The sequence below is a fragment of the Salvelinus namaycush genome, chromosome 10, assembly GCF_016432855.1.
Source record: "Salvelinus namaycush isolate Seneca chromosome 10, SaNama_1.0, whole genome shotgun sequence".
NCBI classification, from domain to species: Eukaryota; Metazoa; Chordata; class Actinopteri; order Salmoniformes; family Salmonidae; genus Salvelinus; species Salvelinus namaycush.
In genome coordinates, this window is record NC_052316.1 from 35,511,722 (window position 1) to 35,536,055 (window position 24,334).

Consider the following 24,334-nt stretch of genomic DNA (forward strand, 5'->3'; position numbering starts at 1 on the left):
AGAGAAAGACGGACAGAGAGAGAGAGATGGACAGAGATGGACAGAGAGAGAGCGATTGACAGAGAGAGAGAGACAGAGATGGACAGAGAGAGAGCGATGGACAGAGAGAGAGAGAAAGAGAGAACAATAGACAGAAAGAGAGAGAGAGAGAGAGAGAGAGAGAGAGAGAGAGAGAGAGAGAGAGAGAGAGAGAGAGAGAGATGGACAGAGAGATAGACAGAGAGATAGACAGAGAGAGATGGACAGAGAGAAATAGAGAGAGAGAACGAGGGAGATGGACAGAGAGAGTAAAGTGCTCAGTGATGGCAGAGGAAAGCAGGATAGTGCAAAGTAATTGGGGATCAAAATAGAATGTCCCTGTGTTTTTCAGCCCGGTCGTGTTTTGGCCTTGAATCCCCTCCCTGCCATAGGGACCCCATCTTAATGCTATTATAGTAGATGGAGTTGCGTCTCTATTTTCAACAAACAAGGCTAAAAGCATGAAGGAACTAAACTAAACTCCATCTTCCTGTCTAAAGCTACAGCACATAACATGCACAACTCACACAGACTCCATTTTCAAAGCAGGATTGTCTTGGATGTCTTTAAGTGTGTTTCATAATATCAATGTGAATCAGAAAATAGCGCTAATCCCTTTGAAATCGTATAACTTTACTTCAACAGTACCACAGTACCAACCAGGAAAGCAGTTGATGATTTCCATTAATATTATATCACACATAAAGACAACCTGCTTTCAAAATGGAGACTGTGTGTCACGTATGTTATGTAGCTTTAGACAAGAAGATGCAGTTTAGTCCCTTCGTGCTTTTATTTCAAAGGGCTACTTTCTATGTGCTTCAAATGTAACAACGGTTCATTCAAATATTATGGTTCATGTCAGCCAATGCAAAATATAGCAACATTATGCCACATTGACAATAAGTAACAAAGTACAATATGAACTTATAGATATGGGCTCTTTTCCAATATCCAGGTGAGGATCCTGCTTAGAAGCACTGTATTGGGCATGCATTTATGGTGGTATGCTAGTATACATACAACCAGAGGGAACATAGCTAAGTGGTGTTGTTAAGTATGGAGAAACTAGTAGTGAACTCTTTATGCTACATCAGTTATTGTATAGAGTATGGTATAATGGTGTTTATCCCACCTCCCTCTGTCTTCCAGCATCACTGCCACAGCAGCCAGCATCGGTGCTGCAGGAATTCCACAGGCTGGTCTGGTCACTATGGTGATCGTGCTAACGTCTGTTGGGTTGCCAACTGATGACATCACTCTCATCATTGCAGTGGATTGGGCATTGTGAGTACCATATGGGATCCACTTCCTCTACTGTCAGTCTTATAATTGTTTTCCCATTCCATGTTATGTGACATTTTGTGTGCGTGGGATGCATCTATGATTATTTCTGAAGTGGTGTGAGAGAGAGTTTGTTTATGTAGCATTATTCAGATGCTACCTAATTATGGTCATGTGGAAACATCTGACTGACTGGCTCGATTCGGTCTTATGTAGCAAATCTTGAAATTAGCTGTGTTCGAATACCCATACTAACATACTGTATACTAAATACTTAATGAGTATATACTATATACTTTTAGTTCCTTTTAGTATACTGTAAACAAACACTATCTTTTCAGTTGAGTGTACTAGCGCTTCGCCTGTCTACCGAAAGTTGATGCTGTTGCTATGCAATTTCTTGCTAGCTTGTTAGCATAACAAATTACTAGCTAGACATCTTACGACTTCATTAACAATGTCCATTAAGAACGCACAACGAATATACCACTTAGCGAAGCTAAGAATGACGTGAATAATCAAGTCAATAAACATTGGGTAGTTAGTTGGATAGCATATAGTTAACATACTGTAAAGTTGAATGTATTACTAGCCAACTAAGGTTAGGTAGCTTGCTAACATACCGGTGCATACAAGCAACTGCTGTAATGATATGCTATGCGGTTCGTAAGGCTAGCGTAGCTAACAAATTGTCAGCCAACATAACTTATTTGAAACTTATTTGTATTACTTTGCTCAACATTCTCTTAACATTTGTCATAATTAATTAAAGCAATTAATATTTACTTTTTGTACTTACATTTGTAACCGCTCTCATCGGACTTCAACTGCATATTTTCTGCCATTTTCTTCCAATCTGAAAATGTTGTGAAGCCACGTTAATTTTCGGAAGAATTACATTATGGGCTCTAAAAGCACGGAAATAGTGTCCACTGCTTGTATACTTCAAATTTTGGTGAATCTAGTACAACATCCGGGAACTTTTGAAGTACTAACTATATCCATACTATGAACAATAAGCACACCACACACTCAATTTACATCACAAATAGTGCGGTTAGTATGAGTATTCGAACACATCTGTGGTGTTTTTTACATTGGATAAAAGTAGAAAATCAGAGCTAGAAAATGGTATATCATACACTACAGGTGAGGAACAATAGGAAAATAATTCTGCTTTGAAAGTTGACACACTTGTATCCCCACTTTTTGAGAAAATGGCCCTTGAATGTTTTGGTACACTTACTGGAGAGCTCTTCTTTGTCTACACTCATTCAGCATTGTGCACACCCTCTTAAGTCTTAGCCTCACCCATCTCTTTAAGGATTCACATTTGAGGCCATGTGCTAAACAGAGTGAGTTCTAAACAACCAAAGATTTCAAGACTAAAGGCTGGTTTATAATACCTCTATCGACATGTCTGTAGACAGTTGTCGCAGTGACATCCTAAACATTTTATTGTCGACCGACATCAAACTTGTCGTTGTCATTATGAAAAAATATAAACACAAAAACGACAGGCTGCGTCTGCAGCCTGGTGGTCCAAAATAGCATAACTCATGTATTTTAACACCAATAGACCCATCCGTGTAAACACAAATTTAGTATATGTCAGTCTAGCAAATCAGGTAACTAAAAGCAACTTTCGATACAATGTTTTGGTTAGTTTCTATCTTGTTAGCTGGCTAGCTAATGTTACGTTAGCTGGCTAGCCAGTTCAAATAATGACCATATCATAGCTGACAACATCTTAACTTTAGCTAATTTCTATGAATTATAATAAAATCACAAGAAGATCATTATATACAAGTAAATGGCAAGCTAATTATGGAAAATAGCTTACTGTTGTGACTGTGACTAAATAATAGCAGGTCATCCTACCAGAGAATTTTAGAACTTGGACACTTTATATTCTAATTTGACTTTAGTGCAAGTCATGTTGTTCTTCACATTACCATCTCTTGTAAACAAGCGTTATATCAAATAAAATCAACGTTTATTTGTCACATGCACAGGATACAGAAGGTGTAAACTGTACAGTGAAATGGTTACTTGCATAGTGGAGTCTTTTGTTTAGACATGTAGCTAGCTAGCTAAACAATTAACCATAATCCCAACAACATAACTTTACTACCCTGCATGAATCTGAAGGCAGCTAAAGCTAACCAACTAGGTTCAATGTTCGTGAGCTAGCTAACTGTAGGCTTTAACTAGCAATGCAAATGGCTCTGAGATACGAATAATATTACTACAGTACACAGATCATACACGTAATGTTAGCTAGCGAGCCAGCCTGCTAATGTTAGCTAGCTAGATATAAGTAATAAAAACGACTTTCTGACAAAATTAGAAAATCTGAAAATGTAGTTAGCTAGACTCTCTTACCCGTCCGTATACATGGATGAACACTTCTCCCTCTCTGTCATGGATGCCATGGTTGCCCTTAGCTTTCCTACTCTCCTTCCACCGGGCATTCCACTGATTTCAAAACTTGGTCCTCCAGAAAGTGCAGAGCATTAGCAACACTTTTGCAGTTCTTCATGATATATTTTTTTTAAACAGTGAAACTATAAATGAGTAGATGTCTTTTTTACCCCAATACATTTCATTTCTGTATCGAATTATGATACAGTTCCCATCTTTGTTTGTGAACTTCTTCATATAAACTAACACAAACACACACACACAGTCTTGTACAGCTTACCTTGTGGTTACCACAATTTAGTCCCATTCAAAATCCTATTTTCCGGTGGCGCAGTGGTCTAGGGCACTGCATCGCAGTGCTAGCTGCGCCACCAGAGTCTATGGGTTCGCGCCCAGGCTCTGTCGCAGCCGGCCGCGACCGGGAGGTCCGTGGGGCGACGCACAATTGGCCTAGCGTCGTCCGGGTTAGGGAGGGTTTGGCCGGTAGGGATATCCTTGTCTCATCGCGCTTGTAGGAGTACATGAGATACATATATAACATATATACGTATAGGACAGCACATAGATGTATAAGCTAGCTGAACATTAAAAATAGACTACATGAAGAGAAGAGACACATAGTCTGCTGATTCTACTAAAGATACACCTGCCAGAGAAATATGTGCTTAGGGCACTTAGACCCATTAGACACATAGTCTGCTGATTCCATTAAGTGCATACTGACCAGACACATAGGCGCCTAAGGCAACTGGACACTAATGATAGAAGAGACACATAGTCTGCCAATTCCAATAAGGACACATACCAGAGAACATGCTGGGGCACTGAGTTAAATACAGGGTTGAGTCATAGGCCTATAGGATAGATGGACATATATTATTTTTAAGACAAGCATGGGTCTGGCCACTATTATAATTTAACTGAAAGCAGATAATGGGCGTTAGTAGGCGTGAACAAGCAGGAAGCCTGAACTAAAAAGATAATAATGGCAGGAAGAATTAGGGGAAGTATGCTTATTTGCATATGGGGTGGACCCATATGCTATTTGTGTATAAATGTTGGAGCCGGGGCTGGGAAGCGGTGTGTGTTCCGCGGGACATTCCAGATGGCTATACAATTGTATTAAAAGCATATTTGAATTCACAAAGTTCTTCGGGACATTCCAGATGGCTATACAATTGTATTAAAAGCATATTTGAATTCACAAAGTTCTTGTAAGAGTTATATTTGAATTGATTTTCCACGACACGCTCCAGCAACTCCTGTGGCGGGCCGGGCGCAGTGCGCGCTAACCAAGGGGGCCAGGTGCACGGTGTTTCCTCCGACACATTGGTGCGGCTGGCTTCCGGGTTGGAGGCGCCCTGTGTTAAGAAGCAGTGCGGCTTGGTTGGGTTGTGCTTCGGAGGACGCGTGGCTTTCGACCTTCGTCTCTCCCGAGCCCGTACGGGAGTTGTAGCGATGAGACAAGATAGTAATTACTAGCGATTGGATACCACGAAAATTGGGGAGAAAAGGGGAAAAAATTAAAAAATAAAAAATAAATAAATTATTAAATCCTATTTTCCCTAATCCCTAACCCTAACCCATACTCTTACCCTTACCCTAACCATAACCCTAACCTTAACCCTAATCCCAACCTTAACCCAAAAACCTAACCTTAACCCTAACCTTAAACCTAACCTCAAACCTAACTCCTAACCCTAAAACTATCCATAGCTCCTAACCCTAACCCTTAACGTAATTTTAACCCTAAGATTAATTCTAAATTTAAACCTAACCCCCCTAAAAAATAGCATTTGACCTCGTGGGGACTAACAAAATGTCCTCAGTTGGTCAACTTTCTGTTTGCTTAATATTCTTTTGGGGACTTCTGGTCCCCACAAGAATAGTTAAACACGTCCACACACACACACACACACACACACACACACACACACACACACACACACACACACACACACACACACACACACACACACACACACACTCACACTCACACTCACACTCCTCTTATTCTAAACCTGTCTTTCCTGCTCCTCTCCTGCTTCCAGAGACAGATTCCGGACCATGGTGAATGTTATGGGGGATGCGTTGGCCACAGGTATCATGGCCCATATCTGCAGAAAAGACTTTATCAAGGAAGGAGATGGTGTGAGTATCTGCCTGTCTTATACCCTTTTCACACTATTGTGCTGAGCCAAGCTGTACTGTGCTGAGCAGAGCCGTACTGTGCTGAACCGAGACCTACTGTGCTGAGGCTCTGATTTTTTTTAAATCACACTGTCATGCCGAGGCGTACTGTGCTTTGGATATTTTCTTTTCCAGCATGGTTCCAGCAACAATAGCCAGCACAGTACGGCTCGGCTTGGCTTGGCTCATTAGTGTTACTTTTGCCATCATGGAACTGAGCTAGTTCCCCACAGAGTCAAACTCCTGTCATATTCAGCTTCCTCAGGAAGAGAGCTGAGGGCAAGACACATTGAGTAACCTGGCTGCTATATCCAATTGTCCCACTCTGCTGGATGTTAATGCTATGGCTCAGAGCTCAGAGCGACATGACTGTAGTCTGTCAACAACAATAGTGTGAATATCTGACTAGTGCTTTATCAGGAATCGTGATTTTTTATGTAAAAAAACAGTACATTTTTTCATTTTGAATTCAGGGAGACATTTTGACAAGGACAAGGTTCTTGTTGTTTTATAGTTGAAAACCTTGCAAACCTTTTTCATCTACAAAAATAGACTGTGGTGGGCTTATCATGATGTACATTCTTTTTCAACACAAATGGATAAGCTAGAGACTCACTCACTATGTTTTGTATGAGGCATGTCTGGAAACGTTTGACTGATAATGTCTATCTATATGCCTCTACATTTTTCCCCATCTGTACCTTAATCCATCTTCCTCTCACCCTTTCCCTTTCTCCCTCTCTCGCTTTCTTTCCATTTCTTTCAATCTCTCCCCATCCTACCTGTCTCTTGCTCTCTCTCTCTCTCCCTCTATTTCCATTGCTCCTTCTTTCTCTCCTTCTCTTCCCCCCCCCCCCCCCCCCCCCCCCCCTCTCTCCTAGGTACCTCTGATCTGTGAGACCAAGCCCATGATAAACATCCAGCAGCATATGAACTGTGAGAACAACAACGGTAGCTTCCAGCCACCTCCCCAGGGCTCAGGGGTCAAACCAGACGCCTTCCCCCCCGACGTGGCCCGCCTCATGCAGCTGGAGGAAGGGGTGCGGCCCCCGCCCCCTCCGGAGAGGAAAAAGCCCCCTGTGCCTCCCAGGCAGCTGAAGAAGGATAAGGATCACTGTGCCATTGACATGAATGGCCTGGAGACCAACGTATAGGTCCCAAACCTCACCTCACCACCACTCATCCCAGCAGGACTGATGTGGAAAGCTCCACAGTCCATCACCAGTTGGAGGCGCTCTTTTTCAACTGAGTCTCGTGGTTCAGTACGTCGGAATGAAAGGCCAACGCCACTGGAACTTATAGAGGTGAAGATGGATGAACAGATGAACAGAGAGAGCAATGATGGATCCCATCTTATTTTTTATTGTTATTGTTGACTGATCGAGTCACTCATTTTCATTTTCTGTTTTGTTTGTGAGAAACGTGAGATTTGTGACAAGACTTTGTCCTGTGCTTTCATGGATGGTGGATATAGGTAGGGAGCATCGGGATGGGGGAAGTACAGGCTTCTCTGAAACCTGACAGTGATGTACTGGGAAATAATAATTTTCCAGGATTCCTTCAAAGACTCCTTCTCTACAGTGGACACAACACTAGCTGGGATAACTGAAGCACCGTGACTGTGGATTTTTATGGCCAAAAGGAGGACGTTCTGTATATGCTGTTCACTTTCCAGACCACCTATACACACTGTTCACTTTCCATATCACATGTACACACTGTTCACTTTCCAGACTACCTATACAGTACACACTGTTCACTTTCCAGACCACCTGTACACACATGCCCACCTACCTGTACATCCCATAGCTGCATAGCAGGAGATGCTCAGTCTGTGTGCACTTACTGTATGTGTGTGGGCCTGTGAACACTCTGCAAGGTGGAAGAACTTTCTCCACTCTTAGAAATGTGTACATACTTGTAATACTATTTGCATTGCTTGAGGTACGTAGATATTGTCTTTGATATTTCAATTTTATAATATTTATTTCTTGATAATTTTATTGTCATCCTGAGCAACATTTCTGCTAAAGAGCGCAAATGGGCCATATGAGTAAGTTTTGTGGCTCTCGCTACTGTCACTGTCTGCAACATAAAATAAGTGAATCAGACAGCTCTCTTTGTCATGAAACCGAGCAGAAAAGAGAGAGGACGACAAGATGTCAGAAGTCTAATTAGCCAGCAGATCCGACCCGCTTGCTTACAGCTGCACTAGGGTCAGAGAGCATTCCTGTGTACATTGACACCGTAGAGCCGGCGCAAGATATGGCTCGGAAAACGTACCTCAATCCAGGGATGAGAAATGCTTTGTACTCTGAATTGTCTCATTATCCAAACTGTTACACCGATAAGATTGAACAACTGCTAAGTTTAGGGCCTGTGATAAGCAGTCATTCAATCTTCTCAGCGTAACAGTTGGGATAATGGGACAATTCGGAGTATAATGCATTTCTCATCCCTGGATTGAGGTACGTTTTCCAAGCCATATGTCACGGCGGCTCCGAAGTGTCTTTTTTCACACAGCAATGCTGTCCAACCCTGGTGCAGCTGTAAGCAAGTGGGTCGGATCTGCTGGCTAAAGTCTAATCTGAGAGACATTGATCTTTCAAAAAACTGCCCCCTTCTTTCATTTTCTTCTTCTCTTATATTTATTTAAATTTTTTGCCTTAACAAAGCCGGTGGTGCTGAGCGGGGGAAAGAGGACTTTTCAAGGTTTAACCACCTTGCTACTGATCATGAAATACCATTGATGTTACCCTATAGATGAAGGCTTCTCAATATTTTTGTGCACTGATATACAAAGGTTACATTATTTTTAATGCTTTGCCCATTTCATTTTTTTTCTTTTTTGGAAGATATAACGTTTAAATTACATGTGAATAGAGGTGATGCTTACACGAGACATGATTCATTAAAAGTGGTGTAAAGTACTTAAGTAAAAATACTTAAAGGTACTACTTAAGTAGTTTTTCGGGGTATCTCTACTTTACTTTGCTATTTATATTTTGAACAACTTTTACTTCACTACATTCCTAAAGAAAATGATGTACTACTTAAGTAGTTTTTTGGGGTATCTGTACTTTACTTTGCTATTTATATTTTGGACAACTTTTACTTCACTACATTCCTAAAGAAAATGATGTACTTACTCCATACATTTTCCCTGACACCCAAAAGTACTCATTACATTTTGAATGCATAGCAGGACAATAAAATTGTCTAATTCACACACTTTTTAAAAGAACATCCCTGGTCATCCCTACAGTCTCTTATCTGGTGGACTCACTAAACACATGCTTTGTTTGTAAATGATGTCTGAGTGTTGGAGTGTGCCCATTGGTATCCGTAAATAAATAAAAAACAAGAAAATGATGCCGACTGGTTTGGTTAATTTAGGGACTTTGAAATGTTTTATACTTTTACTTTTAATACTTAAGTATATTTGATCAATTACATTTACTTTTCACTTGAGTCATTTTCTATTGATGTATTTTTACTTTTACTCAAGTATGACAATTGGGTACTTTTTCCACCACTTTGAATTAGTTGGTTGGTTGGGTTACCTGTTGTTTCGTACTAAATGGTAGTCATCATGTTCTGTGCAAAGTGGCCATCAATTACAATTATGTCAATGCTGGTCTCTTATGTCACACACAACTACAGTAGATTATCATGTGTTTCTTTCCATTATATATATTTCCTAGAACTAACTCAGCCCTTCTATAATTGGCAGTCTTGAAAAAAACAAGCGCAACATCCAGCGTTTTATTCCGCTCGGTTACAGAAACTTCGTAGCGCATCCGTTGGCCTGTCGTCACAGAGGATGTTGTTTGGAATATAGAACTGTGGAATCATAGGAACTATGGAACTAAGAGGCTGTGACATTCTAAGTGTGTCGTGCAGCATTGGCCTCAGGATTTTGCTCTGCTCGCATGTTTCTCATCACTCTATGATTTGCACACCAATTGAGTAATTCTCCGCTGTTCACGTGTGTTGAGGGACGATGCCTTTACATTCCATCAGCCCAGTCCTGAACATACAGTATATCCACACTTCTTAGAGAGATCAATGATGGTGTAATTCAATCGAAAATTATTATGTCTCTCCAAACTGCTTTGACAAGGAAGATCAAACTGGCCCAAGTGAATGAGACAATTTTACCCACTGAGTAAAATATTGGATTTGTCTCGGGGAGCAGTAAATGTCAGGCATTTTTGGTGAAATGTATCTCCACCTCACTCACTCACAGTTGTTTATCTCTATTCTGTTTTATTACCCTGTTTTGTACTCAATGACTTTCCTGCCTCCCTACATCCCGGACTTTTCTTTTGCTCTCTTTTAGATTGAATGTAGTAGTAGAGTTGGACAAAGGGTAAATAGCAGGAGGATAGATTTCCCTGCTGGGCAGACAGGCAGACCGGAGGCAGACCTATGTTATTTGATCTACTGTTCTGCCATATAGTGCACCACTTTTGACCAGGGTCCCATAGGATACAGTTGAAGTCGGAAGTTTACATACACTTACAGTGGGGCAAAAAAGTATTTAGTCAGCCACCAATTGTGCAAGTTCTCCCACTTAAAAAGATGAGAGGCCTGTAATTTTCATCATAGGTACACTTCAACTATGACAGACAAAATGAGAAAAAACATTGAAGGATTTTTAATGAATTTATTTGCAAATTATGGTGGAAAATAAGTATTTGGTCACCTACAAACAAGCAAGATTTCTGGCTCTCACAGACCTGTAACTTCTTCTTTAAGAGGCTCCTCTGTCCTCCACTCGTTACCTGTATTAATGGCACCTGTTTGAACTTGTTATCAGTATAAAAGACACCTGTCCACAACCTCAAACAGTCACACTCCAAACTCCACTATGGCCAAGACCAAAGAGCTGTCAAAGGACACCAGAAACAAAATTGTAGACCTGCACCAGGCTGGGAAGACTGAATCTGCAATAGGTAAGCAGCTTGGTTTGAAGAAATCAACTGTGGGAGCAATTATTAGGAAATGGAAGACATACAAGACCACTGATAATCTCCCTCGATCTGGGGCTCCACGCAAGATCTCACCCCGTGGGGTCAAAATGATCACAAGAACGGTGAGCAAAAATCCCAGAACCACACGGGGGGACCTAGTGAATGACCTGCAGAGAGCTGGGACCAAAGTAACAAAGCCTACCATCAGTAACACACTACGCCGCCAGGGACTCAAATCCTGCAGTGCCAGACGTGTCCCCCTGCTTAAGCCAGTACATGTCCAGGCCCGTCTGAAGTTTGCTAGAGAGCATTTGGATGATCCAGAAGAAGATTGGGAGAATGTCATATGGTCAAATGAAACCAAAATATAACTTTTTGGTAAAAACTCAACTCGTCGTGTTTGGAGGACAAAGAATGCTGAGTTGCATCCAAAGAACACCATACCTACTGTGAAGCATGGGGGTGGAAACATCATGCTTTGGGGATGTTTTTCTGCAAAGGGACCAGGACGACTGATCCGTGTAAAGGACAGAATGAATGGGGCCATGTATTGTGAGATTTTGAGTGAAAACCTCCTTCCATCAGCAAGGGCATTGAAGATGAAACGTGGCTGGGTCTTTCAGCATGACAATGATCCCAAACACACCGCCCGGGCAACGAAGGAGTGGCTTCGTAAGAAGCATTTCAAGGTCCTGGAGTGGCCTAGCCAGTCTCCAGATCTCAACCCCATAGAAATTCTTTGGAGGGAGTTGAAAGTCCGTGTTGCCCAGCAACAGCCCCAAAACATCACTGCTCTAGAGGAGATCTGCATGGAGGAATGGGCCAAAATACCAGCAACAGTGTGTGAAAACCTTGTGAAGACTTACAGAAAACGTTTGACCTCTGTCATTGCCAACAAAGGGTATATAACAAAGTATTGAGATAAACTTTTGTTATTGACCAAATACTTATTTTCCACCATAATTTGCAAATAAATTCATTAAAAATCCTACAATGTGATTTTCTGGATTTTTTTTTTCTCATTTTGTCTGTCATAGTTGAAGTGTACCTATGATGAAAATTACAGGCCTCTCTCATCTTTTTAAGTGGGAGAACTTGCACAATTGGTGGCTGACTAAATACTTTTTTGCCCCACTGTAGGTTGGAGTCTTTAAAACTCGTTTTTCAACCACTCCACAAATTTCTTGTTAATCAAACTATAGTTTTGGCAAGTCGGTTAAGACATCTGCTTTGTGCATGACACAAGTCATTTTTCCAACAATTGTTTATAGACAGATTATTTAACTTATAATTCATTGTATCACAATTCCAGTGGGTCAGAAGTTTACATACACTAAGTTGACTGTGCCTTTAAATAGCTTGGAAAATTACAGAATGATGTCATGGATTTAGAAGCTTCTGATAGGCTAATTGACATAATTTGAGTCAATTGGAGGTGTAACTGTAGATGTATTTCAAGGCCTACCTTCAAACTCAGTGCCTCTTTGCTTGACATCATGGGAAAATCACCCAAGACCTCCACAAGTTTGGGACATCCTTGGGAGCAATTTCCAAACGCCTGAAGGTACCACGTTCATCTGTACAAACAATAGTACGCAAGTATAAACACCATGGGACCACGCAGCCTTCACACCCTCAGGAAGGAGATGCATTCTGTCTCCTAGAGATGAAGGTACTTTGGTGCAAAAAGTGCAAATCAATCCCAGAACAACAGCAAAGGACCTTGTGAAGATGCTGGAGGAAACAGGTACGAAAGTATCTATATCCACAGTAAAACGAGTCCTATATCGACATAAGCTAAAAAGGCCGCTCAGCAAGGAAGAAGCCACTGCTCCAAAACCGCCATAAAAAAGCCAGACTACGGTTTGCAACTGCACATGGGGACTAAGATTGTACTTCTTGGAGAAACATTCTCTGGTCTGATGAAACAAAAATAGCACTGTTTGGCCATAATGACCATCATTATGTTAGGAGGAAAAAGGGGGACGCTTGCAAGCCGAAGAACACCATCCCAACCGTGAAGCACGGGGGTGGCAGCATCATGTTGTGGGGGTGCTTTGCTGCAGGAGGGACTGGTGCACTTTACAAAATAGATAGCATCATGAGGATGGAAAAATGATGTGGATATATTGAAGCAACATCTCAAGACATCAGTCAGGAAGTTAAAGCTTGGTCGCAAATGGGTCTTCCAAATGGACAATGACCCCAAGCATACTTCCAAAGTTGTGGCAAAATGGCTTAAGGACAACAAAGTCAAGGTATTGGAGTGGCCATCACAAAGCCCTGACCTCAATCCCATAGAAAATGTGTGGGCAGAACTGAAAAAGAGTGTGCAAGCAAGGAGGCCTACAAACCTGACTCAGTTACACTAGCTCTGTCAGGAGGGATGGGCCAAATTTCAACCAACTTATTGTGGGAAGCTTGTGGAAGGCTACCTGAAACGTTTGACCCAAGTTAAACAATTTAAAGTGAATGCTACCAAATACTAATTGAGTGTATGTAAACGTCTGACCCACTGGGAATGTGATGAAAGAAATAAAAGCTGAAATAAATAATTCTCTCTACTATTATTCTGACATTTCACATTCTTAAAATAAAGTGGTTATCCTAACTGACCTAAGACAGGGAATTTTTAAATGTCAGGAATTGTGAAAAACTGCGTTAAAATGTATTTGGCTAAGGTGTATGTAAACTTCCGACTTCAACTGTATGTAGAGTGCCATTTTGGAAGCAGACAAAATTAATAGTTGGATTACTTGAACATGTGAAAAGTCTTATGAAACATTGTTTGAACGTTGTTCAAAACCAAAATCTCAACATTTGTTCTGGATTGTCTCTGTTTCTATCTATATGAGGATTTAAATTTACTCAATGTTTTAAGTTAATATGCTGACATCTAAAAATGTTTTTTATTTATAAATAAAAAATGAATTTTTTATACAGTACCAGTCAAAGGTTTGGACACATCTACTCATTCAAGGGTTTTACTTTCTTGTTACTATTTTCTACATTGTAGAATAATAGTGAAGACATCAAAACTATGAAATAACACATATGGAATCATGTAGTAACCAAAAGTGTTAAACAAATCAAAATACATTTGACATTTTACATTCTTCAAAGTAGCCACCCTTTGCCTTGACGACAGCTTTGCACACTCTTGGCATTCTCTCAACCAGCTTCACCTGGAATGCTTTTCCAACAGTCTTTCCAACAGAGCACTTATTGGCTGCTTTTCCTTCACTCTGCGATCAAACTCATCCCAAACTATCTCAATTGGGTTGAGGTTGGGTGATTGTGGAGGCCAGGTCATCTGATGCAGTACTCCATCACCCTCCTTGGTCAAATAACCCTTACACTTCCTGGAGGTTTGTTTTGGGTCATTGTGCTGTTGAAAAACAAATGATAGTCTCACTAAGTGCAAACCAGATGGCTTATTGCTGCAGAATGCTGTGGTAGCCATGCTGGTTAAGTGTGCCTTGAATTTTAAATCACACACAGTGTCACCAGCAAAGCACCCCCACACCATCACACCTCCTCCTCCATGCTTCATGGTCGGAACCACACATGCGGAAATCATCTGTTCACCTACTCTGCATCTCACAAAGACACGGCGGTTGGAACCATAAATCTCAAATTTGGACTCATCAGACCAGAGGACAGATTTCCACCGGTCTAATGTCCATTGCTCGTGTTTCTTGGCCCAAGCAAGTCTGTTCTTCTTATTGGTGTCCTTTAGTAGTGGTTTCTTTGCAGCAATTCAATCATGAAGGCCTGATTCTCCTCTGAACAGTTGATGTTGAGAAGTGTCTGTCACTTGAACTCTGTGAAACATTTACTTGGGCTGCAATTTCTGAGGCTGGTAACTCTAATGAACGTATCCTCTGCAGCAGAGGTAATTCTGGGTCTTCCTTTCCTGAGGTGGTCCTCATGAGACCTAGTTTCATCTCGGTGCTTGATGGTTTTTGCGACTGCACTTGAAGACACTTTCAAAGTTCTTGAAATTTCCCGCATTGACTGACCTTCATGTCTTAAAGTAATGATGGACTGTCGTTTCTCTTTGTGTATTTGAGCTGTTCTTGCCATAATATGGACTTGGTCTTTTACCAAATAGGGCTATCTTCTGTATACCACCCCTACCTTGTCACAACACAACTGATTGCCTCAAACGCATTAAGAAGGAAAGAAATTCCACAAATTAACTCTTAACAAGGCACACCTGTTAATTGAAATGCATTCCAGGTGACTACCTCATGAAGCTGGCTGAGAGAATGCCAAGAGTGTTCAAAGCTGTCATCAAGGCAAAGGGTGGCTTCATTGAAGAATCTCAAATATAAAATCTATTTTGATATGTTTAACACTTTTTGGGTTACTACATGATTCCATATGTGTTATTTCATAGTATTTCATAGTTTTTATGTCTTCACTATTATTCTACAAATAACTATGTGTTATTTCATAGTTTTGATGTCTTCACTATTATTCTACAAATAATTATTATTCTATAAATTAAGAACAACCCTTGAATGCGTAGGTGTGTCAAACTTTTGACTGGTACTGTACATTTCACGCTTAATATTGGGGTGTGCTCAGAAAACTGTTCATGCATGAAGTTTATTTTTATTTTCCCATCGATGTAAAGGAAAATACTTCAAATATTTAATAATCTTTCAAATAATGAATTGCTGTGTGAAATCCATACGCATAAATCCGAAGGTGGAATACATAGAAAAGCATTGGTTCATAGCAACAAGATTAATTTAATAGCATGAGTTTTTCAGAAACCATATACAAATATTTGCAATCGTTATCGTTGTAAAACAAGACTGGATTAAAGCAAGGCATTAGATTAGCAGCATGGATCAAGCTCCTGGTAGGCTGAGCGAGGGAGGAGATTGTGACACAGTCACAGAATTTCTGTGGCATATTAACGATGATATAAGAATAACAGAATGACATAAAGCCAGACTGTCTTACCAGGCCATGACACACAATCACAGCCAGAGCCAGTATCCACAAAGCATCTCAGAGTAGGAGTGCTGATATAGGATCAGTTTAGCCTTTTAGAACATAATGAATAAGAGCGGGGATCTGATCCAAGATCAGTACTCCTAGTCTGAGACACTTTACTGTACAGATGTAGGATCTTCATTTGAGCCAGTTTGCTACAGCAGGAAAATAATCCTGCAGCAACAGGAAATGTGAATTATTATGTGGATTATAATTAATGAACATCTTTGTAGGAGTTGATAAAAAAATTTGCAATGGAAAATCAAGTCTGAAATTTCAAAGTGAGAATTACAAAGTTCAGAAACCTTTTTAAACCTCAAATACACAATTTACATTTCCTTACATTTTCCTACATCTGTATAAATACAGGCTCAAAACTGATGACAATAACTTCAAATCTCAACATAATCTTCTTTGTATGGTGACACAGCTAGCACAAAGTAAAGTTCAGAGATGGAACTCATACAGCATGATCAACATGTGACAGGTCTGACTGTCTCTTTCTTTCTGGTTCCACTAAAGTGGTGGTGAGACAAGCGGTGTCCCAATTGGCACACTATTCCCTATATAGTGCACTACTTTTGACCAGAGCCCTATAGGCCCTAGTCAAATGTAGTGCACACAATAGTGAATAGGGTGCAATTTGGGATGAACAAAAATCAACCGTATCTGTCGTTGCATAGACAAGCAAAGGCCAGAAAAATAATACAACAAACAAAAATACCATTTCATCTAGTATCCTGCACCAGAGATATGTGCATCTGCAATTCACCACTATATGCAATGGGACAAAATACCACGTTCCCCTTCCATTCATAGTTTAATTTACATTTTTGAATCGAGTCTGATCTACTGCAAAAATAAATGTTTCTGTACGTTCAAAATAACAGGACTTTCGGATGGCATCTCAAACAACTGCACCATTTGGTTCCGATCATTCAAGCAGCTTGTGTCCATGGCCTAAACTTATTAAGCAAATCCCTCTCCCACTTCCTCTATCTCGATCTCTTCCTCCTCCTCTTCCTCTTGTCCGAAGGGGGGTCCGGGGGAGCCAGAGGGGTCGGAGTGACTCAAGTGGCCAATGTCTAGCACCCGCAGGTTGGTCAGGTGTTTGAAGGAGCTCTCCTTCACAGAGTGGGCTGACAGACGGTTGAACCTGAGAGGGGTACAGAGCAAAGGGCTGTGGGGGTCAGGTCCCGTATTCACAAACTGTCTCATAGTAGGAGGGCATATAGGATCCGTTTAGTCTTTTTGTCTTTTTTTTTCATCATTAGATCATGAATAAGATTATATGGCCTGGAGGATCTGATCCTAGACTTGCATCCTCTACAACTAGCAACTAATCATAACAAAAGGAATCAGGTGCTGAAATTCTAAATATTATGTGATGATGACTGAGCAGATGCTGGAGTTTGATGTGTAAACCAGCACAGCAAGAGCTGCTAACCGATAGCACGTTATGTTTAGAATCTGAACCAGCATATTATGATAACCAATCCGATATGGACATTGTCCATAAGGACTGGCACAACATGTGGTGTAAACAAATCAGGCGTTGAGATTCAATAAGTAAATCAGCACAGTATGTGGTCTTAGCCAATCAGATTGTCTGTCTGCTGTTCTGTCTATGACTCAACTGTTTACATTCCTTTTGAAGTTCTATTGAGTTAGTAAACACCCTGATACTCCCTGTACTGCATCAAGGGGACATGACACCATGTTATCCCAATCAAGCCAATGTCTTGAGTGTCAGTGAAGTTGACCAATCTTAGTTTATAATACACTCATTATCTGTCCCAGACACTCACACCTTCTACACACACACTCACACGTGCACACACACATATTTACAGTTGAAGTCGGAAGTTTACATACATCTTAGCCAAAACTGTTTACATACAGTTTTTCACAATTCCTGACATTTAATCCTAGTAAAAATTCCCTGTCTTAGGTCAGTTAGAATCACCACTAAATTTTAAGTATGTGAAATGTCAGAATAATAGTAGAGAGAAATATTTATTTCAGCTTTTATTTCTTTCATCACATTCTCAGAAGGGGCAGAAGTTTACATACACGCAATTAGTATTTGGTAGCATTGACTATAATTGTTTAACTTGGGTCAAACGTTTCAGGTAGCCTTCCACAAGCTTCCGACAATAAGTTGGGTGAATTTTGGCCCATTCCTCCTGACAGAGCTAGTGTAACTGAGTCAGGTTTGTAGGCCTCCTTACTCGCACACTCTTTTTCAATTCTGCCCACACATTTTCTATGGGATTGAGGTCAAGGCTTTGTGATGGCCACTCCAATACCTTGACTTTGTTGTCCTTAAGCCATTTTGCCACAACTTTGGAAGTATGCTTGGGGTCATTGTCCATTTGGAAGACCCATTTGCGACCAAGCTTTAACTTCCTGACTGATGTCTTGAGATGTTGCTTCAATATATCCACATCATTTTCCATCCTCATGATGCCATCTATTTTGTGAAGTGCACCAGTCCCTCCTGCAGCAAAGCACCCCCACAACATGATGCTGCCACCCTCGTGCTTCACGGTTGGAATGGTGTTCTTCGGCTTGCAAGCGTCCCCCTTTTTCCTCCTAACATAATGATGGTCATTATGGCCAAACAGTTCTATTTTTGTTTCATCAGACCAGAGGACATTTCTCCAAAAAGTACGATCTTTGTCCCCATGTGCAGTTGCAAACCGTAGTCTGGCTTTTTTATGGCGGTTTTGGAGCAGTGGCTTCTTCCTTGCTGAGCGGCCTTTCAGGTAATGTCAATATAGGACTTGTTTTACTGTGGATATTGTCACGTTCCTGACCTGTTTTCCATTGTTTTTGTATGTGTTTAGTTGGTCAGGGCGTGAGTTGGGGTGGGCATTCTATGTTATGTGTTTCTATGTTGGGTTAAATGTGTTGCCTGATATGGTTCTCAATTAGAGGCAGGTGTTTGACGTTTCCTCTGATTGAGAACCATATTAAGGTAGGCTGTTCTCACTGTTTGTTTGTGGGTGATTGTCTTCCGTGTCTGTGTATGTCGCACCACACGGGACTGTTTCGTTTTCGTTCGTGTATGTAGTCTGTTCCTGTTCGTGCGTTCTTCGTGTTATTATGTAAGTTCGTTTGTTCAGGTCTGTTGACTTCGTTTATTGTTTTGTAGTTTGTTCAAGTATATTTTCGTCTTCGTTATTATTATTAAAATCATCATGTATTCCACCTACGCTGCATTTTGGTCCAATCCTTCTCGCCTCTCCTCATCCGAGGAGGAGGAAAAATATGACGACCGTTACAGATATAGATGCTTTTGTACCTGTTTCCTCCAGCATCTTCACAAGGTCCTTTGCTGTTGTTCTTTGATTTGCACTTTTTGCACCAAAGTACGCTCATCTCTAGGAGACGGAACGCGTCTCCTTCCTGAGCTGTATGACGGCTGCGTGGTCCCATGGTGTTTATACTTGCGTACTATTGTTTGTACAGATGAACGTGGTACCTTCAGGCGTTTGGAAATTGCTCCCAAGGATACATTTTTTGGCTAATTTCTTTTGATTTTCCCATGATGTCAAGCAAAGAGGCACTGCGTTTGAAGGTAGGCCTTGAAATACATTCACAGGTACACCTCCAATTGACTGAAATGACTGTCAATTAGTCTATCAGAAGCTTCTAAAGCCATGACATAATTTTCTGGAATTTTCCAAGCTGTTTAAAGGCACAGTCAACTTAGTGTATGTAAACTTCTGACCCACTGGAATTGTGATACAATGAATTATAAGTTAAATAATCTGTCTGTAAACAATTGTTGGAAAAATGACTCGTGTCATTTACAAAGTAGATGTCCTAACCGACTTGCCAAAACTATAGTTTGTTAACAAGACATTTGTGGAGTGGTTGAAAAACGAGTTTTAATGACTCCAACCTAAGTGTATGTAAACTTCCGACTTCAACTGTATATCTACGCACACTCAATGTAAGCATATGCATGCATAAGCTACACACACACAAACAAGCACACAAATCCCATCCCCCCTCCCCCATTGAACCCATGCAGCATTCCATCCGCTGTAAATTGGCTCAGGCCAGCAGCTCCCACAGCTGTGGAGGGATTTAGAGGAAAAACAAGCGTTTCTAACTGCTGTGATACTTCAGCAGCTGCTGAGGCTGACCCCACAGCATGAAGAGACCAACAGGCTGGAGGACAGAGTGGGCTGGATGAGGTCAGGGCCTGTAAAGTCCTTGAGCTGATAAAACAGCCTAGAGCAGTCAGTCAGACTCCTGCTGAAAAAAACAACTGTCTCTAAACCAACCAGACAAACCCTCAGGCCAGCGTCCCACCAATCTTAGATGATTTACTTTCCAAACTGACCACTGGCCAAAATGTCCTGAAATGATTAGTGGTCTAAGAGGTAAAATAATATGACGGAAACTGATACTAACCTAGCTAGCTACATACACCAGTATCTATTCAGACCAGTGGTAGAAAGCAGATGAGGAGACAAGGATGTTAATGGTTTAGAGTTTTGGGACCCAACCCCGCCCACAGACAAGGAAGAAGTCAGAAGAGGACAGAAGGAAGGAAACTAAGAGAAAACTAGTTGGCAGATCTGAGCTGTTTTAGTTGGAAATCCAATAATTTCACTTGATTTAATCAATAGTAAAAGCAGCAGAGCACCACAAGCAAAGAAACAGAACTAGACACAGAGGGAGTATCCCTAAATCTTTACCACCATCAATTCTGTTCTGTTCTATCCTGCAAAAAACAGATAAACAAGAATTTACACCCAAATGAAACAGTGACTTTTACTTGGTTATTAATGCTGAGTTTTAGAAAAGCACCTGATTAATTTACATAATATACATTTCATACCCCATTAATTTACATAATATATTTACATAATATACATTTCATACCCCAACAAGATAATTAGAGAGTTTAGGAAAGTAGATAAATTACAAAATAACCATCTGATGGGTACTTTACATAGTGTATATGTGTAGGAGATTTTAATGAGTGCAGTGAACACAGAGGTAAAGCAGAAGGACAACTTGTTCCGTCAGCAGCTCCCTCCTTCTCTGTGTCCGTTACATAAGTCTCCTCAGCACAGCGCAGCATAGATCAGGTCCAAACAGAAAATAACCACACGTAAGGATGATGAGGGAACTATCAACCAAATATCCATCAGAGCCCTGGGGCTGCGTCCCAAATGGCATGCTAATTCCATATATAGTACACTACATTTGAATAGTACTCGTTTCAAAAGTAGTGCACTATATAGGGAATAGGGTGCCATTGGACGAAGCTTGGGACTCAATAGACTAGGGGCTATGTGGCTCTGTCTTACAGCTGGCATCAATCAACAGGACTTAGTCACACACTCCCAGTAGAGGATGAATGGTGATGATTTGAGCTGAGTAGAAGGCCAGAAATGTCTCATTCAGAAACAATGCTACAGAAACGTATGGAACAGTGGAGTGGAAAGGAGAACACTGGGCCTCAGAGTTAATGGAAGGTGTCAGGAGTTCAATGACGGTTGAATTGTTGTTATCTAATAAACATAGTGAAGTAAGAGAGAGAGAGAGAGAGAGAGTGTGTGTGTGTGTGTGTGTGTGTGTGTCTGTGTGTGTGCGTGCGTGCGTGCGTGCGTGCGTGCGTGCGTGCGTGCGTGCGTGCGTGCGTGCGTGCGTGCGTGCGTGCGTGCGTGTATATGGTGATTTGAGAGAGTTTGATTAACACTCGCATTTGATATTGGAACTTATGAGCTGTGGGTTTGAACTGAGAAATAGGTTCAGGTGCGTGTGTGTTTCTAGTTGTGTGGGTGTGTGCGTGCATGCATTATTGTTAAGTCTCTCACCGTAGAAAGATGCCCTTGATGTTGGGGGTGCCCTCGAAGGCAGTGGCAGGGACAGTGCTGATACGATTGGACTGAAGGTACAGGTACTCCAGAGACTCAGGCAGGTCAGAGGGGACATGGGACAGCTGGTTACTGGACAGGTCCAACGTCTGGACGAACACATCAATCAAATCAATCACCTTGTATTTATTGGGCCCTTTTACACCATCAGAGTGCTAACCAACTACCAACAGGTCCAACAACTGAAGGTCAGAGCCAGCAGCCAGCTTTATCACACAGAAAACCTGTAGGTTCAGTAAACTGAGAGGAGAGAAGTGGTTGAGGGGATCAGACAGATTGTAATGGCGAGGTGTGAATTGGGGTGGGGGGCAACATACATCCTCTCTCTTCCTCTCTACCTCTCCCCTCTCCCCTCCACCTCACACACCCCAATCATCCGGTCTCACCGTCAGAGCGCTGAGCTCCATCCAGGCTCCTTGGTAGATGGAGTTGAGTTTGAGCTGGTTGTGGTTGAGGTGGATCTCCCTGAGCTTGGACATGCCCTGCAGCGCCCCCTCTGGTATGGAGGTCAGCTGGTTGTCCTTCACCCGGAGGACCTGCAGGGAGCGGGGAAGCCCCAGGGGCAGGGAGTGGAGGGCGTTCCCTGACAGGTCCAAGGTCTCCAGCAGACGCAGCTTCCTGAAAGCTGGACGATCAACGTGGTTTCATTAGAATATGTCACAATAGAGATATTTAACCACTGCGGTTAAAGTTGAAGTCGGAAGTTTACATACACTTAGGTTGGAGTCATTAAAACTTGTTTTTCAACCACTCAATAAATTTCTTGTTAACAAATTATAGTTTTGGCAAGTCGGTTAGGACATCTACTTTGTGCATGACACAAGTCATTTTCCCAACAATTGTTTACAGACAAATTATTTCACTTATAATTCACTGTATCACAATTCCAGTGGGTCAGAAGCTTACATACACTAAGTTGACTGTGCCTTTAACCTCTTGACGCTAGGGGTCAGATTTTTTTATATTTTTTATAACGTTCCCAAGTTAAACGGACTATTTCTCAGGTCCAGATCGTAGAATATGCATATCATTTACAGATTAGGATAGAAAACACTCCAAAGTTTCCAAAACTGTCAAAATATTGTCTGTGAGTATAACAAACTTATTTTGCAGGCGAAAACCTGAGGAAATCTAACCCGGAAGCGATTTTTTTTTTTTCATCAGTGTTTCATTTCCAGTCTTTCTTCCATTTAAAGGGGTATCAACCAGATTCCTTTTCCAATGGCTTCCTCAGGCAGTGACCAGGCTTTAGACATAGTTTCAGGCTTTTATTTTGAAAAATGAGCGAGATTTTTCAAAACTAGTCAGGTGTCCTTTGATTAGTTCCTGCGCGCGAGAGGGGTAGCTCTCCATTTTCTTTCTCTCTTTTATTGAATAGGTTACGGTCCGGTTGAAATATTATCGATTATGTATGTTAAAAACAACCTGAGGATTGATTATAAAAAACATTTGACATGTTTCTACGAACATTACGGATACTTTTTGGAATTTTCGTCGAACGGAACGAGGTTGTAGTTTTCTGAACATAACGCGCAACCCAAATGGCGTTTTTTTGTTATAAAAATAATATTTATCAAACAAAAAGAACATTTATTGTGTAACTGGGAGTCTCGTGAGTGCAAACATCCGAAGATTCTCAAAGGTAAGCGATGAATTTTATTGCTTTTCTGACTTTCGTGACCATGCTAATTTGGGGCTAGCTGTTCTAGCATTGACTGATACACTCACAAAAGCTTGGATTGCTTTCGCTGTAAAGCATATTTTCAAAATCTGACACGATAGGTGGATTAACAACAAGCTACGCTGTGTTTTGGTATATTTCACTTGTGATTGCATGATTATAAATATTTTTAGTAATATTTTGCGCCCTGCAATTCAGCGGTTGTTTAGGAAAATGATCCCGCTAAAGGGATCCGTAGCGCAGAGAAGTTAAATAGCTTGGAAAATTCCAGAAAATTATGTCATGGCTTGAAAAGCTTCTGATAGGCTCATTGACATCATTTGAGTCAATTGGAGGTGTAACTGTGGATGTATTTCAAGGCCTACCTTCAAACTCTGTGCCTCTTTCCTTGACATCATGGGCAAATCGAAAGAAATCAGCCAAGACCTCAGAAAAAAAATGGTAGACCTCCACAAGTCTGGTTCATCCTTGGCAGCAATTTCCAAATGCCTGAAGTTACCACGTTCATCTGTACAAACAATAGTACGCAAGTATAAACACCATGGGACCACGCAGCCGTCATACCACTCAGGATAAAGACGCGTTCTGTCTCCTAGAGATGAACGTACTTTGGTGCGAAAAGCGCAAATCAATCCCAGAACAACAGCAAAGGACCTTGTGAAGATGCTTGTCACGCCCTGACCATAGAGAACCTTTTATTCTCTATGTTGGTTAGGTCAGGGTGTGACTAGGGTGGGTTATCTAGGTTGTTTTATGTCTATGTTGGCCTGATATGGTTCCCAATCAGAGGCAGCTGTTTATCGTTGTATATTTAGGCAGCCATTTCCCCACTGTTTTTTTGTGGGATC

At 41.2% G+C, this 24,334-nt stretch overlaps 2 protein-coding genes across 2 annotated transcripts in view; one reads left to right on the top strand and one right to left on the bottom strand.

Annotated features, from left to right (window-relative positions):
• slc1a7b (solute carrier family 1 member 7b) overlaps positions 1 to 8,168 on the top strand; it is a 104,939-nt gene extending 96,771 nt beyond the window's left edge. Inside the window, exons 9-11 of the mRNA XM_039002780.1 lie at positions 1,171 to 1,305; positions 5,778 to 5,877; positions 6,798 to 8,168. Coding sequence (XP_038858708.1) covers positions 1,171 to 1,305; positions 5,778 to 5,877; positions 6,798 to 7,070 — 508 coding nt within the window. The 3' untranslated portion in view covers positions 7,071 to 8,168. The remainder of the gene's footprint in view (positions 1 to 1,170; positions 1,306 to 5,777; positions 5,878 to 6,797) is intronic.
• Positions 8,169 to 15,632: 7,464 nt separating this feature from the next.
• The window catches only part of podn (podocan), a 44,479-nt gene continuing 35,777 nt past the window's right edge, over positions 15,633 to 24,334 (bottom strand). The window contains exons 11-13 of the mRNA XM_039002783.1: positions 22,192 to 22,430; positions 21,746 to 21,894; positions 15,633 to 17,058 (exon numbers count right to left, since the gene is read on the bottom strand). Coding sequence (XP_038858711.1) covers positions 16,872 to 17,058; positions 21,746 to 21,894; positions 22,192 to 22,430 — 575 coding nt within the window. The 3' untranslated portion in view covers positions 15,633 to 16,871. The remainder of the gene's footprint in view (positions 17,059 to 21,745; positions 21,895 to 22,191; positions 22,431 to 24,334) is intronic.